This window comes from Aquila chrysaetos, chromosome Z (assembly GCF_900496995.4).
Source record: "Aquila chrysaetos chrysaetos chromosome Z, bAquChr1.4, whole genome shotgun sequence".
Lineage (NCBI taxonomy): Eukaryota > Metazoa > Chordata > Aves > Accipitriformes > Accipitridae > Aquila > Aquila chrysaetos.
Window position 1 is genome coordinate 4,951,131 of NC_044030.1, and position 17,168 is coordinate 4,968,298.

At 35.6% G+C, this 17,168-nt stretch overlaps 1 protein-coding gene across 2 annotated transcripts in view; it reads right to left on the reverse strand.

Annotated features, from left to right (window-relative positions):
• Positions 1–17,168, reverse strand: part of RASA1 (RAS p21 protein activator 1) — a 65,680-nt gene that overhangs the window by 32,383 nt on the left and 16,129 nt on the right. For both annotated transcript variants that reach the window (XM_030003567.2, XM_030003568.2), the window contains 7 exons: positions 16,195–16,344; positions 12,428–12,563; positions 11,495–11,565; positions 8,692–8,809; positions 7,622–7,653; positions 5,941–5,993; positions 5,070–5,220 (listed from right to left, as the gene is read on the reverse strand). In XM_030003567.2, the coding sequence (XP_029859427.1) occupies positions 5,070–5,220; positions 5,941–5,993; positions 7,622–7,653; positions 8,692–8,809; positions 11,495–11,565; positions 12,428–12,563; positions 16,195–16,344 (711 nt within the window). The remainder of the gene's footprint in view (positions 1–5,069; positions 5,221–5,940; positions 5,994–7,621; positions 7,654–8,691; positions 8,810–11,494; positions 11,566–12,427; positions 12,564–16,194; positions 16,345–17,168) is intronic.

Below are 17,168 nucleotides of genomic sequence, written 5' to 3' on the forward strand. Positions count from 1 at the left end.
AGAATAAACTCAGTTTTATTTCAAAACTCCTTTTGTAGTTAGAGTATTATATAGACTAGGAGTTTATGCCTTGATGGAGCGACTAAGCACTTGGGTCTGCAGCCCTCTCCTCCCGCAAGTGAACTCGATTCAGATCGTCACTTATATGTTGCCTTACCACTACGACAGCCGAAATGCCTGACACACTAACACTGCAAACAAAGATACCAGGTATCTCCAGACAAGTACACTTGCAGATTCACATTCTATAGTGATCAGTTATCTAACAAGCAAAATGTCAAGCATGAAATCAGACTGACCACAAAACATATCTAGGGGACACAAAAATAAAACATAGCCTTCTTCAATGTCTGACAGCAAAACAATCCTAGTTACACAAAATGCATCAAAGATAATGCATCACATAAAATCAAAATGCATCAAATAAGCATGGATTATTTTTTTTTTAAAAAAAGGTTAAACTTTTTTTGATATATAGAAATAAAGATGGATCTCAATACTACATTACAGTTACTTTAGTAATTTTGAAATCCTTAGCACAGAGCTTGTTAGGCTACCCAGGTCTCGGCTACTTGCATGATTTTAAAAGTATCTCACCATCATGAGCAGCATCATTTTTTTAATACTTAAAAAGTGAATTAAGAGTTATTCTAACAGCTGACATTTCAAATAAGAGAATCCAGAAAGCAGAACTAAGCAACACCATTCTATACACTGTTGAATTATAAAGACAAAGAATTAACATTAAACCCATATTGTTCAGCCCATCACAATACAGATTAAGCTACCAGTTGAAACAAAATTATCTTCCAATCGTCTAAGTTTTCAAATTGTGCTGTCTCAGATTCAAGATAACTTGAAAGCTTGCTCACTCTATAAACTACTGGGCCAATGTTTCTTGTCTTCTCCTTTGACATAGAATCACCAGAAGCAAAGAAGAATCCCTAATTTTACAGGTTTTTTCAAATGCTACCTGTTATGTAGGTTGAAAGAAGGCAGACAGAAGGACAGAGAAATGGCCTGCTATGCTTTTCCTACCACATGTTCTAAAATCAGAATTGAAACATTACTAAATGCTATTTTACATAAAAACACTGTGAAACACACATGGAAGTTATTCACTGAACAGTTGAGCACAAAAGGCACTTCTGGAGAGCACCAAGCCCAAGCCCTCAGCTCAAAGCAGCGTCAACGATGGCAGGTTGCTCTGGCCCTTGTTCAGTCACATCCTGAGACTCCATACCTTGCTGGGTATCTTGTTCCAATGTTCGATCACCCTCATAGTAAGAGCCATACACCAGTAATTGCACATTTTCGGACTGAGATCTCATGACACAGTCCGTAAAATCATGACTGCGCAAGGTCTGTCTGGGATGGAGTTGATTTTCTTCATAGCAGCCCATGCAGTGCTGCGTTTTAGATGTGCGACTGAAATGCTGTGTTGATAGCACACCAGTGTTTTGACTATTGCTGAGCCACACTTGCAGTGTTGAGGCTTTCCTTTTTCCCACTCTGCTTCCCTGTGCCCACCCCGCAAGTATAACGGGTGGAAAAGCAGCTGGGAGCAGTCACGGCAGGACAGCTGGCCTGAATCAGCCAAAGGGATATTCCCTGCCAAAGGAATATTCCCTGCCCCATAATGTCATGCTGAGCAATAAAAGCTCAAGAAAAGGAGGAGGAAGAAGGGGATGTTAAAAGGCCTGTGGAGGGGTGACCGCAGCCAGCAGCTAAACACCCTGCAGTGCTTGCTCATTCCCTGCCCTCAGGACAGGAGAGAAAACAGGAAAAGCAAATGTTGCAAAACTCATGGGTCAAGATAAAGACAGTATAATATCTGAAGCAGACAGGGGCAGGGAGCGGAAAAGGACAGCAGTGATGCAAAAGCAATCACTCACCACCTCTCACAAGCAGACTGATTCCCACATAGTCTGAGCAACACCCACCTTGGAAGACAAAACACCCCTTCTGGTTTTTATTGCTGAGCACATCTCTTTGGTCAATTTGGTTCTCCGGAAAACAGAGAGAGCGTCACCACTGTGCAAGCACTGCTCAGCAAGAGCCAAAAAACTGGTGTAAGCCTAAACACCTGTATGTTATCAACACAGTTTTAGCCACAAATCTGAATCACGGCACCACACTGGCTGCTGTAAAGAAAATTAACTCCACAGCCAGACTTGGTAAAACCACCAAGAAATGGCTTTGACAATTTTTCCATGAAAATGTAAAAGATGATTAGTGGAGTAATTTGTTATCCATGGAATAAACAGAAAGATCCACAAAAGTTAAATGCTTTACTAAACTCCATGGGAAAATACTCCTTTGTTATACAACCAACGTAATTCCTGCAATATGTATGCAATATAGGTGCTGTATTTTGGGACCTTCAAGTGGACAGCTAAAAGACTACAGGTTAGCTGTTCTGCAGAGCTGATACAAGAGAATAAAATAATGAAAGCAGACCTCTGTATGACTGACCGCAAACACAGCCTGTCAGTCATACTCATCAACAGAAATTTTAAGCCATTTACATACAGAGTGGTGGGAGCACAAGGAAAAGGAACAGGTTGGTGGAAAAAGTAAGTCTTCCTACGCAGCACAGAATACGAGATTCCTGACATGTACCCGGGACTTCCTTCCCCATGATCACCCAGAATAACTTCTTCTGGAATACAAGCAGACATACCGTTGCTTATTCCAGTCCCATGTCTGGATATTCAAAATACCCAAGAAATGAAACAAACTTCTTTCATTTTCTATTTCCTTGCTATTCTTCAGCTTCTTACTTTTTTATGGAAAAATCTTGGTCTACAATTTATTGAGACTATAACTGTAATCAATACTCTGCAAACAATGAGCAGATTGCTTTCATTTTATCTTTTACCCCAATTACAATCAAAAAAACTGCAAGAGAATATTAAAAATACTCTACTACCAAGGATGATTTTGCAAAGATCCAGTCTAATAGTAGTATCAGATTTCAAAGGAAATACCTTGAGAGCATTTATGGAAACAGCTTAATATACAAAAAGCTTATAGTTAATGGGAACTGTCAAACAGCTGCATTTAAACAAGAAGCAGCACTTCTTAAATATGAAATTTTCACCTTGAAGACAAACACTACATTTTTAGATAAGCCACAAAGGCAGAACTCTCTGTGCTAAGAAATGCTTATAAATAGTTTCATTATCTTGCATAAATTCATGCTTTGTATATTTCTCTTCTGGATTCAATACACTGTTTGTTGTTTTTCAGCCAGTTCCGATTATTCTATACAACAAAACCACGTATTTAAAGGTTTCTTTCTGACAGTGTCCCCATTAAATGAACTAATACAAGAATTAAAAAGCCCACAAAGTTATTCCCTCTTTCCTGGTCTTTATTTATTGCCCTCTGGAGTAGATATTACATTACTGAATTTGGGCAGTTAGCATCTTTATTTTGCAGCAATATTATCTTGCATAGCATACTTCATTCTGTGTCTGAACTTCCAGGAAGTCTACCAACCTGCAGCACGTACTAAGTTAGACTGAATGTGAGCTTAGGAGTATAGTAGTCATTCTCCAAAACATGCAACAAAAATGAAGCCTTTTAAAGCTATGCACATTCTTTTTCACATTGAGGAAGATCTCTGCAAACTAGGTACTAAAATATTTTAAAAATTCTAAAAGCATTTTGTCATAACTTAGTGCTACTTAACTTTACAATCATGTTTTCCGTTCAACACCGTAGAAAGAATCTTCTTCAGATAAATGTAACTTACACACATGCCTCAAGTGAATCCAGAACTGTATTCTAAAGTAGTAACTAACTTAATGTAGTAACTTTCTGAAGGTATACTATCTAATGCTGCAAAACCACTTAAGACTAGGAAGAGTTCCACTAATTTGCTAATGAGTTTGACATCACCTCAGGTGGGGCTCCTAGCCCATCATCCTCCTAATAGACCATGTAACTAGAGAATGGGCAAAAGAGCATTTACCTTCATGAAAGGCTGACACTGCAGCTAGCTTGGTTTTCAATGAGGATGCCTGGAGGCCAGACTGATTAATGTAGAAGGTATTCAAGCAGCCTGGGTGTGGGATATGCATAGGTTCATAAGGTTCCAATTGTTTAGCCTCACACCATCGTCCATTTGAAGTCTTAAGAAAAAGTCCAATGAACTTCTTAGTTAGGAGACCTCGACATTTTCTCAGACACACCAGCTGCTGGATCTCTACCCACTCAGAAGCCAAGCTGGAAGTGAGAGAAATTCTCTATTGGGATGAAGAATGCCCTGGTTCTAAGTGAGCAAGTCTGGAAAAGTGCTGATTTTGTGAGGCAGGCAACAGCCTCGTTAAGAGGGAGGCGAGTTTTCACTACTGAGAACTCTTGCATCTACAACAACTCTAAAACCAAGATTATCAAGGATGGAGCTGTATTGATAGCTTCTCCCACAGAAGGGGAAACATATGTCTTGTTATTTCTTTTTCTTTTTGTACAAATTACTGTATTTTTGTACCAATGGCAAAACAAATGCCTCCCAAGTTTCATCGCTCTATGTGAGGTGATCTGTACTTCTGACCCAAGTATCACGCACATATTACAATGCAATTTAATGACTTTTTCCAACAATTAAGGTATTTTTCCCCTTTTTTGGTAAATACCCATTTATATTATTTGAAAACCCTACTGAATGTCTCAGATAAAATTAACATTTTTATTTTCCCTTTTCAAATAGACAAGAATACAAATAGTAGCCTCCATGACAACACAGCATTCTCTTAATTACAGATCCACAATTAATGGATCCACATGATCCACACAATCCACAATTTATAGCGTGAAGAAAATGGTTTGCAGAAGAAAGACAAATACTTCAGAAAAACCAAGCCACACTTAGGCTTCTGCAAGCTTTGAGAACTTGCTCAGTTACAAGTAACTACTAAGCCACTTAGGGAAAATAGTTAGTATACTATTAAGAAAACTACAGTCTTTCAAATCATAGCAGTAAGTAACTATCAGGAACAAGTTATAAAAATTCTTTACACAAACATAAAATACGCACAATTCCTTTTACCATTAAAACTTACCTATTATAGTATCTGCCTCCCATCATAAACTGATTGTTTGATGTTGGACATATTTTAAAACGCTGAATATTCTCACTGGTCCGAAAATAAAGTGAATAATCACCAGGTGTATTATCTGAAGGCCTCACAAGAAAACTGCACACCTGACCAACTGAAGAGATATCACAATAGTGTTACTTTTCTTAGTGTTATATATGAGCCCTTATCAAATCTATTTCCACATAAATTAGCAAGAATTGCACACTTGAAGAAATACAAAGTCTATAAGGTAAGTTCCAGCAGTGATCTCAAACTAGATGAACTAGTACTAAACTGCCAAAATTAATGCAAAATGGTTTAGCTGTAGCTGGCAACCTAGCCACATCTTCGCCAGCTCTTCACAAGAGCATACAAAAAAAAAAAGTTTGACAAGTTTTCAAAAGTTAGCAATTTCTGTTCTAATATTTAAAGTATGCTCTTTAACAATATGGGTCAGAAATCTTGATGTTTTCCTTTAAAGAAATATTTGCTCTATAAAAGGGCTAAAAGACTTCATAATGTATTTTCCTTTAGGTATATAAAAACATATTCTCCACAGCATTTTGATGAAGCCATCAATAAGTGAAATAATTTATTACACATGTATTAATTAAAAAATCATTTCAATCAAAAATTATTACATTAACTGTACTTGAGAACATACTCAATACTCATAGACACGACAGTTTTCTTCCAGTGTAGTATTCTACCAAGGTAACAATCACAGGGGCTAGTCAGACTAAGACACTCATATATGTATGTTCACACATAAAAGGAAGTTTTCCCAGTTTAATACAAATAGGACCACTGTGCCATTTCACTACCACTGTCTTTCAATCAGAAATACAAGTACCTGTCATCAGCAAATTGTAAGCCTCTTGTTTGGAGATCTTCCCATGGAACCATCTTAACAAAGATGAAGAGAAAAATTAGAAAGCAAGACTACCAGCTCTCTTTTTTGGCTGTGGGGACATCCAAGGCTCTGGTACCTATGAATTGATCTTTATTTAAAAAGACCTAATATATATAGATGAGATAATCAATGATTATGCTACTTAATGATTCTGTTCTACCAATAGCATGAAAAAAATAACGTTAACAGGTATATAAATAAATTAATTTCAATAAAAATGTCTAACACTTGGAGCTGACATTCAAATCAAACTGTGTTTAGAGATAAAAATGAGTTGTCTAAATGGTAGATAATTTGATAGGCATTATTTGAAGTCAGACTCATACAGCAATTTACTTGAATTGTGAAATCCAAAGCTCAAACAAGGAGGTTAAACACTGTACAGAAAAACTCAAACTGAATTTTGCCAGAAGCTGTGGAAATAAAACCTAGCTTTGTTAGACTATTGAATACAAACTGCTTTGATCTCTCACCTTATACCTTCCCAGAGTCCTGTGTCAGAGCAGTTTCCTAAAAAAGTTCAGCAGCCCCTGTCCAGTCTCAGCCTGATACTTAAGACTATACAGAACAGCTTGATATACTACAACTTATGCTGTCCTTTAAAGGAAAGCTGAAGATACGGCCTTTTTACGTATCAGAAAAGAGCTCTAGTTCTAACTTTCTTTCTGTGCCACCTTTGGAGCATAATTTCTGGCTACTGGAATGTTCAAAGGAATCACTGCCTCCCCAGGATTCCTCTGAGTGGCACAAATAACTGTGGACAGACAGTATCAAAGCTCCAAGCATCTGCTACAAACTACTTTGCAAATAAATAAATAAGCCTACACTTGAAGGCATCTCTACTGCCAAACTGACTAGCAGAACACTAGCAAACAGTAAACAAACAACAAATACACCAGTGATTTTTTTTCTCCTATTAAGATAACAAGAAATGCTTACTTCAGCCATCAGCCTTTTGGAGACCGCAAACTGGGCAACGGAGAAAAAGCAGCAGGTGCAAATATGGCAAGCAAATGTTGGACAGATGAAATAATCAAGCCACTATAAGTTTTTTGGAACTTTATTTTGCCACTCATCTTTACTGCTGAAAATAATCTATCAACAGGTTGACATATCAATTCATTGTTGATTCTAAACTGTTTTCAATCTTTAAAAAATTTTCAGTATTTAAGCAAACAGAACAAATCTTACAGTCCTCTGGCCTTCTCTTTAAAGCTTAAGTGTCATTACATGACGGTAACAGAGACAAGCTGTAACTATCACACTATCATATTTTCTCATGGTACTTTGCTCCAGCATTTAGAGTTGAGCAGATCTGAAAAAAGGTTACCTCTAAGGCAAATGCTATGTTCAAGAAATACACCATTGTGCATATTTTGGCTGAAATCATACATGGACTCATCTAAGATTTCAACACTGCAAAACCCATTAGCAATAGGCATACCTATTATAGGACTCTTTCATGTTAATTATCCATGCATCTTCAGCAGCTAGTACAGAAAAAAGTCTTGAGATGAAAAAATAAATCTCTTTGGTTCACCTTCCCAAAAGTTGGGAAATCTCATAGCTGAAGTTTACAAACAGTTATGATTGTTTTTAATAACAAAACAAAAATCCTTACATTTTGCCTTCATGTGGATCTTCTTCTCTTCCCTAATGAGAAAATTAACATATTAAGTGCATGACAACAGTACAGCTCAGTTTAAAAAAAATAAACTTCATAGGTTAAGACCTTCTGTAGAAAAAAACATTAAGAAGTCAGAAACATTTTTGAACTAAAGGGCTTATTGCAGTTCTATGAAAAGAAGTTTTCCTCTTCATTCACTAAGTGGAAATTCAGCCAAAATATGTTATTTCAGAGGATTGCTTCTGTCATGTTTCAAGTCCTTCTTTAGAGGTGGTAAAATCTCAGCTTTCCTAAGGTTAACTTAACCATTGATATATCAGTCTACAGTTCAATAGTCTAGTACTGCCACTTCAATTTAGCCATTCACATCCTGACAGAGATCTGTGAGAAGCATCTGCAGGTAACACTGCTATTAGCAAAACACATGTACCGTGCAGGAAAATATTATCAAAAACATTTGATAATATTTGACTCCAAAGCAATGCTGAGCTCGTTAAAAAAAAAAAAAAAATTTTTTTTTCTTCCCTTCTGAAGTATATTAAACCATCTATTCCCCTACAGTAATTGAATTCTCTGCAGGTTAACTGGTTAGCTTCCTGAGCCCACACAAGCCCTTCTAGGTATAATTAACTCATCAATACAATTTTAACCCACACTTCATCCTTAAAAAAAACAGAAAGACCTACCACAAAAATTACATTCTGTACAGTTTGTGAACATTTCATGGCAAATACAAACAGAGAAACAAAAAAAAAAAAAAGGCAATTAAATGAGTAGGAGATTCTTTACCAGGACAGTCGAGTTTAGGAAACTGCCTTGTAAATATACAGTACCATTCATTTGTACTTCTCTTTGGACAACATGTAAATAAGCACTTTTTTGATACTGAATTAGGCTTAAAGGTTTGTTACGCTATTTTAAAATGAGTAGATCCAATTACTAGGTTTAGAAAAGTACGTACCTAGAAAAGAAGCAGATAAATGTCATTAGTTTGGGTTTATTTCAATATTATTTTACCAAAAAATCTCATTTATTTAAGAAATTTTAATATAAAAATGACTTACCACTTCTTCTACCAGGTCTTCTACAATAAGACCTTGCTCATCTGTCCGTAGATTTGTAACCCACATCCAGCCATCTTCCAATTCGTTATGGACAATAAACATGTCTCCTTTAAGGAAACTGAAGAGGGTTACAGCAAGATTTAAATCAGAGATACAATCATAATATAAAGATTAATGAACACAATGAAGTCTTGACTATAATTTCCACAAATTATTTGAGAAAAGCTGTTTGTGAAAAATGCATTAATTGATACCCCAAGCACAACATCACATTTATTTTTCCTCACAACCAAGCAGCTACTATATATTGAGTATTTATACTTTTGATTTACTTTTAGTATCTAATACATACTTCAGTTCTGTCAACTTCACAAGTGTGCTAAGGACATATAAAACAAAAAATAAAACCACAACAATATTAGAAGATAGTAATATTGTTCTTTCATCAAGAGGGATCAAATACTAAACACAAGTAAAATAACCAGAGATATCCTTAATAGTCTATAAGAAAATAATACTCCTTTCATCTTGTATAATAAAAGCCTGTGGAATGCTTTATGTTCTCACATATGAAGACAAGTGCTACAAAGAAGTACAGAACAGTTACCAGAGAAGCCATGCAATGAGCTACAAGAAAAGCATAAATAAGAAGTATTAACATGTCTAAGCGAGTTTCATTTCTGGAAGGTTAGTATACGTTACTCCTCAAGTGTTATCCCAAACTCAGATCATATGAAAACCTTTCACTGTAGCACAGCAAGACTTCTCAATCAAGTTTGATGATGCATCAGGGTACAGGAAATAGCAATAAAGTATTGACCCTCACTAACTACTATTTCAGTCCAAAATTACGTAGCAAATTTCTATGGCATTTCTTTTATTTGAAGTAAGCTAATAGAAAAGGCATTAACTTGAGCACAAAGCAAACAGCAAGAATTAAAGAAAAAAAAAAACCAACAAACGACTACTGAAAACAGGATAAATTCAGCTACTAATGAACCTAAATCCTAAGGAATGGTGACAGACAGCAAGAGTTCTATCAGCTCTATTAAAAAGAACTACAGATTAAGTTACTGCATGGAACACAGGCTGAAATTAACCCTGTAATACTTTAAACTTTCTAAATATTAACTATGATACTAAAATTTTAAGTCAAGATTCTCTGAAATGCATAAAGTCTTCAAGAGCATATTAATTTGACCTAGACACACTGAGAACCTTCATCCCAGCTATGCCACAAACAGAATTATTTTAGCTGTGTGGATCTCAACACCCAAGCACATAACTTTGCATTTTAGCTGTATCCTAAAAGGGAGAAAAGGTATAATTTTCTACAATTTTTGTTATGATAGCAAAGTAATAAAATGATTTTTCCTCTTAAGTTTGTAGGTGCAATAAGGCACTTAACGGACTCAGTCTATCTTTCTACTCTTACACGTAGGAGGAAGCCTTAACTTGCAATATAAAATTAGAGATTCCCTTCCCTGTCCTACCACCTTCTTCTCATCTGCTTAGAAAAATATAATCTCAAAGACAAATACCCTCACAGCATTCTTTAAAGAGGTCAGATAGGACGGGACTGTGAGCCTTGGGATAAATTTCCATCCCAATGAGGACATAAAGCTCTCATATACCTTTCTCTGTATCTTAGGCTAATACTTTCAAACCCAAGCCAATTTCCAATTAACTTACGCAACTGAGACTGTCTCATTAGAGAGATTAGAAATCGCTACAAACCTCTTCCAAATCCTCCTACTTTTCCCTCTAACAAAAAAAAAAAAAAACCAAACAAAAAAAACCAAACAAAAAAACCCAAACCCCCAAAACCCCCCTGACATCTCAGGAAAGCAGTATCAATTCCAAGCAACCAGCACATGCTCTTCTGTTGGATATGGGACTGCTGGTTTTGTTTCCTTTCCACATAGCATCTCATGAAAATGCAGGGAAGGTGGGGAGTACAGACAATCCCTAAGAAATTATTGAGGTACCAACGTTAGAAAGGAAGTGAGTAACAGTTAACAGAAGGGTATGAGAATATGAGAGATAGGCCTGCAATTCGGTAATTTTTTAAGATCTTAAAATTACAGATTTAAAAGTATCATTTGTTCAATACAGACTCTCTCCAAAAAGAGGGAGGGATGAGAATGGAAGGGAGAATAATTCTTGCTCCATTTTATGGATAGAGAAGTAAAGAGAACTTAAAAAAATTAGTCACCAAGTTTCTAAGCACAGGTAAGAAAAAGCATACAAAAACATTAAAGGTAAAGCTTTTTTTAACATTGCTCCTTTTTTGTTATTTCAAAGGTGGCATTAAATACTCTATTCTTCCACTTATGAGTAGTCAATGTTCACATTCTCTTTCTAGTGGTCAGAATTGGTTTGGCTTTAACTATTTATCTGCTCTAAGTTAGCTCTGTGGCAGTTCAGGAAAAAAAGCCTAGCTCTTTTATTGCACACACTCACATGAGGCATTTCTGCACAGAATTCTTTCATACACAAAGAATTTCTTCCTCTTGGAGAAAAATGTAGGGCTTTATAAAACGTACTTCAAAACTGTAACATTACTAAATTTTACTTCTATAAAACTAATGTAACTTCCCTTACAATTAATACAAACAAATACACTGAGAACAAAAAGTCTTGCTATTTCCAACAAAAAAAACAGACAGGCATCATCCTTTAACCTAATCTTGTTATGTTTAAGATGCAACTGGACAGTATTTGTGTATGAACACTACTTAAATCATCAGTATTTATAAATACTCTTGAGAATTTCACAACTGGTACAATTATTAAAACATACCTTATTTCATCAGTTTCTGGCACTTTGGTGTAAGGTAGAATTGCTCGAACTCTCCTTCTGTCCTCCACAGGCTACAATTTAAGAGAAGAGAGCAAAGATAGTACTTTCCCTCTTTCTAGAGTAGAATCCTTCTCCCCAGCACTACGCTATTCTGAAGCAAAGGACTGTTAACCGCAATTTATATCCTCCTTGCCAGTTTTAAATTTTTAAAGCTCAAAACCACTGAGAGCTAGAAAAGCATAATTCATACAGTTAGCTCCAAGAGCTCTCATTTTGTTTCGTCTTCTAGCATGACAGATAATGTATATCATCTTCAAAATAACTTACCAGTAAGATAGTTCCCATAAACTTTCTTCCACCTAGAAGAATTTCCTAGAGTGGAAATTTCCAGTTTAACAATCAGAAACATCTTTATTTAGGTTTGGGGTTTTGTTTCGGCGGCGGGGGCATTATGCAGTGTTTTGTTTCATTTTAATTACTTATATTGTTTTAAGGATGGGCATGTGAAAGAAGCCCCGTTTTCAGAAATCTTGGTTATTTCCAGGATGCATGTTTTGAAATTGTTGTTAGATACACAAAATATCATAGAACAGTAGAGGTTACATTACTATGGTGCTCTTTACTAGCCAAGAACTGCACATTTTCCTGTTTATCTCTGTTTGTTTACAAGGCCGTTACTACATTTGGAGACAACTGCAACACCTGACACCTAGCTTTCTCATTACACATTCTCACTAAATAGCAGTATTTCTTTTTAATCATTACTTTGTATCAGTAGGAATGCATTTTTATATTCCTTATACTTCAACATATGCTGAGCCCATGTAGAACTACACAGAACTTTCTACAATGCTTTGTCCAAAGAAAACTATGAATGGTGATTAAAGTTATTAACATTTAAGTAAATGACACTTAAAAAATTTTATTACTCACCTCTGGAGGTGCTACCGGAAATAAGAGCTTTTCCCCTTTCAGCAAACAGGACACATGACTGTAATAACCGATTAGGTCTGAGAGTGAAGCAAAACGGCGTCCACCAATGTAATAGTCTCCACACATGGCAATAATCCTGTTAATAAAAAAAAAAAAAAAAAAAGCTTGACAGAAGAAAATTTTTTGCTACCAATTTTTTTTTAAGAGAAAGAAAATTAAGATAATGTTTAATTTTTAAAGCAATGTCATACTGCATTTTGCTGAATGTAGACAAGCTCTCTATAAACATGTAAGTAAATCTTAGCTAATGAGTATTCCATTAAAAATTGTGGCTATATATCGGATGATACACCAGTAGTTTAAGGCTCTAAAGGAAATGCTGATTCACAAAAAAAGCCAGTACATTTGTCAGAACTAAATGAAATTAAACAGAAGAATGTAACTGTGAGTGTCCTGGAAAACTGAAATAATGCACTAGTAGACACAACAGCATTATTACTTGTATCAGGCAGGATATACACCTTTTATGACAAGCTTATATAAATTTAATAAAATATTAAAATATTTTAACAACAAATAACTGCACCTGATTATACAATGCAGAAAACAAACACCTTCAAAAATTAGTCACTTTCTTACAGTTACTTTACCATCCATATTAAAAGTTAAGAAATTACTTTGGAACAATCAAAATATCTCCTTATACTCAATTTAAAAGCTTGCTAATTAATGGGAAAAAAGCTTACAAAACCATTTCAGTAGTTTAACACAACAAAGAATGCTTACAAAACTGTTCATTTTATTCTTTAAGGGGTGTGTTTTTCTGAAAGCACAAAGATTCATTAATGCATTGTCATATAAAAAATGGGAAGTACCGTGTCTGTTCACCTTGCTGGTCAATACAAATTCTAAAAGCAGTCGGAAATAATTTATTTAGGTAAAATAGTTAACAGTATTTAAAACATTCCTGTTACACTCAAGAGTCATTTGGAAAAGTCAAGTAGTATTTAATCTGAAAGAACTTCAAGATGAACAGACAATCCAAAGAAATTATCACATTATGCATATCAATGGCATCAAGAAGACCTGAATTTTTCCAGCAACACAGAGATCAGACAAGAATCCCGAGTAGCAGCTCACTTGCATTCTTATGAAATGTTAAGAAATTGAGAAACAAATTATTACCAAGCTAAGCAAATTTTGCTGTTACAAAAAAATTTAAAAATCTAAAAGCTCTTGTTAATTGTCTCTCCAGTTTCCAGAAAAGAGACAAATTATCTTAAGGATATTTCAAAATAAATTACAGTACCAAGAATAAATGTATTTGAATCTTCCTAGTATTCTACTTCATGTCTGAGCTCTTCACAAAGCTTGCGAACAACTCAAAAACAGAAGGCGGGGGGGGGGGGGGGAACCCCAACTGAAACATTCAGTTGACAAGGAACTTCATCCTTCATCCCAAAAGAGTACACTATTTATCGATTTCTTCCATTTTTACTCTTACTCTTTAGCAGGTCACTATTCTCATACATTCCTGCCCAAAAATCTTCCTTCTCAGCCAGTCCTTTGAACTAAATTATTTCTCCCAAACAGTGATGTAACATGTATACAAAGATGGATCTTCAGAGATGAAAACTAAAGTTTTTAAAAATATAGCACTGCAAGGGGAGTCACAAAACAATCTAACTTTAAAGACATAGGCTAGAACTTTTGGCATCTTTCCGGTAAGATTCCTTGGTAAAGTATTCAATAGGGATTAGGTTCTAAATGAAATTTAGTGTTTCAGATTATTATTTCATGAAGCTTAAATGAAACCTTTCTTCAGAATACTGAGCTAGCAAATACATAAAGACTTCTGTAATCACAGAAAATTCTGAAGGACGTGACTAAAAGATAAAATATTTTCCTTCAAAATATTTTGTATCACTCTGACTCACCAAAAAAAGGTAACTCTTCAGTGAAAAAGGATTTAGTTTTGACAGATTCATATGCTATAAATCAATCATATGCTACATGAGCATATATGTCTGTATGCAACTTTCAAGAGGCACCAAAAGAATTAAAAGAGTTTAAGAAACTTTCATTTAAAATGTTGGGATTTCAGTTGCACAGAATTCTAAGAGAAGTTAAATGTGAAAAATGTCCTTCATATTTTATTTCTAAAAGGTTATTTTTTACAATGGAAGTTTCACCCATTCCTGGTAGGCTGCAATTGGCAAAGATCAAGCTTTGGTGGAAACAGCAATTCTACTTTGTGGGGCATAGGAGATCCATGCCTGTATTTGCTTGAAATTACTTTAAGGCTGCTATTCTTGAAGCTGACAATGTTCTTGAGTGTAACACTTGCCTATCTACTAACAAACAAAAAAATACACTTGGCAGTCAAAGAACGAAACTGAAAACATGTCCGATCTCTGAAGAACAGTATTAACAAATTAATTCCCTTCGCATATTTACCTCTGTGTGTTTTATGGACCTCAGAATGAAAGATTCTTTAAGGTTTAAGAATATTGTAAGGAGCCTTTCCTTAGGGAATCAGAAATCATTAGACTATTTTCCACCTGAGATGCCAGAAACACTTATGGTGGGCATTAACCAATAGTCAGTTGCCTGCTACTGGCTTCAAAAAGAGAAGTTATTAAAAATAATCCAGGACTCTAAAACAGCACTAGAAAGCAAGTATTAGCACAGTTTACTTTTCTGCTATTGCTACACAGTAACCAGTTCCCAAACCAGTATCAGTACAGATAAGAAGCTGAAACTGATAGCTCAGATGGCAAGATGCAAACATGAGATACTATTTGTGTGCTGTATCATCTGCGCTTAAGAGAATTATGCCTTCATGTCAATGGTAGATCAGGACCTATGAGCCATACTTCATCACCCAGCAGATGCAACCAAAAACTTCCTACATTTGCAAACCATGCACATAGTGGCTCACATGTTGGTATTGTGGGTAATTCCCACTTTCAGAAGTTGAAGAATTTGCTCTGAATTTGTTTGATGCTATCCAGACAACTGACAAGAGATTTCTTTTGTCCGCTGAAGAAACATTTGCTTTCCTATTTCGTGAAGATGAACACTACACTGCAGGACTCCACTTGCTGACTAACCTTCAAGCTCTTCTCAGAATACATCTCATTTACACTAAAGACTAAATGAACTCACTAACATACACAGTTTGGCAATGGTAAAATAACTCTAGTTACAACTTTGGATAAAGAGCTACTTGTATTTTGATCAACTAATTCTAACACATACTGAAAGCTGTTTCCAGCAAACCTTCAGATTATTAAACAGATAATCTCTTTGTTTCTTATTGGGTTTTTTCTTTTTTTTTTGGGGGGGGGGGGGGGGGAGTGGGGTGGGGCTGTCCCTCAAAATTAAGGAAGCAACCAGATGTGCTGGCACTTTAAGTATGTCTTGTGACCTACAATGGCTACTACGGAACAGACTCAAAACGATCTCCTGGACTGACTCATGAAACCTGCATGCTGCTTTAAGTCTATTCACAACTGTTTTAGACAGGGTTCTCTATCCAGATGTTGTTGGTTTCCTCACATTTTTGTTCTTTAGCCTATGAAGTCATTTTTAAGCAGCATATTTTAGAACAATTAAACACAAGTAAAAAGCTGGACAATGCAAGAATAAAGTGTCAAAAATATTCAATTATAATACCACGATTGTTTTCTGTTTGTACTCTATTGTGTTCTAAAACCAAAAATAAACAGATTATAGTATTTTAAAATAAAACATTTAATTCTCACCTAAAATGATTGACATTTGTTTTACTAAGGAATGAAAGCACAAATGAACCTGGTCTCCGATCACTCTCTCGAATAAGGTAACTTCCAGGTTTTCCCGCTTGTCGAAGACGTTCTTCTGCAATTGTTCTGTCAAGTTTTCCATGATACCACCTGAAAAAAAACCAACAATGGGTGTCCTTAAAACTTAAGGTTTTTGTTTATTTTCACAGAATAGTCCTATGAAACTAACAAAAGCTTTCAGTCAAAACCGATGTAACTCCAAACCCTTGTTTCAAACTTATCACATCTTTACATGTTCAACTTCCCAGTTTACTTATTTCCAATAAACAATATTTTTAGGACAGCATAGTTTTTCAGATAGCCTGCTTCTCCCAATAAACCATTCCAAGGGACAGAGGCTCTATACGTATCATCAGCTTTTCTCTCCTTCCTAATTTGCTTATTTTAAATAAACAGAAGCAGAGGTAACTGATCTCACTTGGAAGACTGTTTTAAGCCTACATGGGCTTCAGTTCAGGCTGGATTTTCCAAAAGCATAAATTGAGAAGTGAATTGTAACAACCTGTTTCTTAGCTGACAGAGGTACTGCTGTAGCAAAGCCTGCATTGAATTGGAGTGACAGCAGTCACCAGACCACCATCTGGCCCCAAAACAGTCTCTCCTCATCACAATGCGTACCCTATCAATTAAAAAGAACTGCAGATGCCTGGCAAATCACAGACTGCAAAATATGACAAAGGAACACTTCAGTCTAAAGGAAAGTTTAGACTGTTACCATTCAAGCATTCATTCGCCTTACCTCAGTTTGTTTACACAGCTTTTGTGAGAACACTCATTCTACTTGAAATGATCAAGTATTAGGTTTTTAAAAAAAAAAAAAAAAAAAAAAAAAAAGCAAGCAGCAGTGGAGAGTGCCATTCAAATATAAAGCCAAGCATTGTTCTCATCATGTTCACAAAGCCACAGCATGTTCC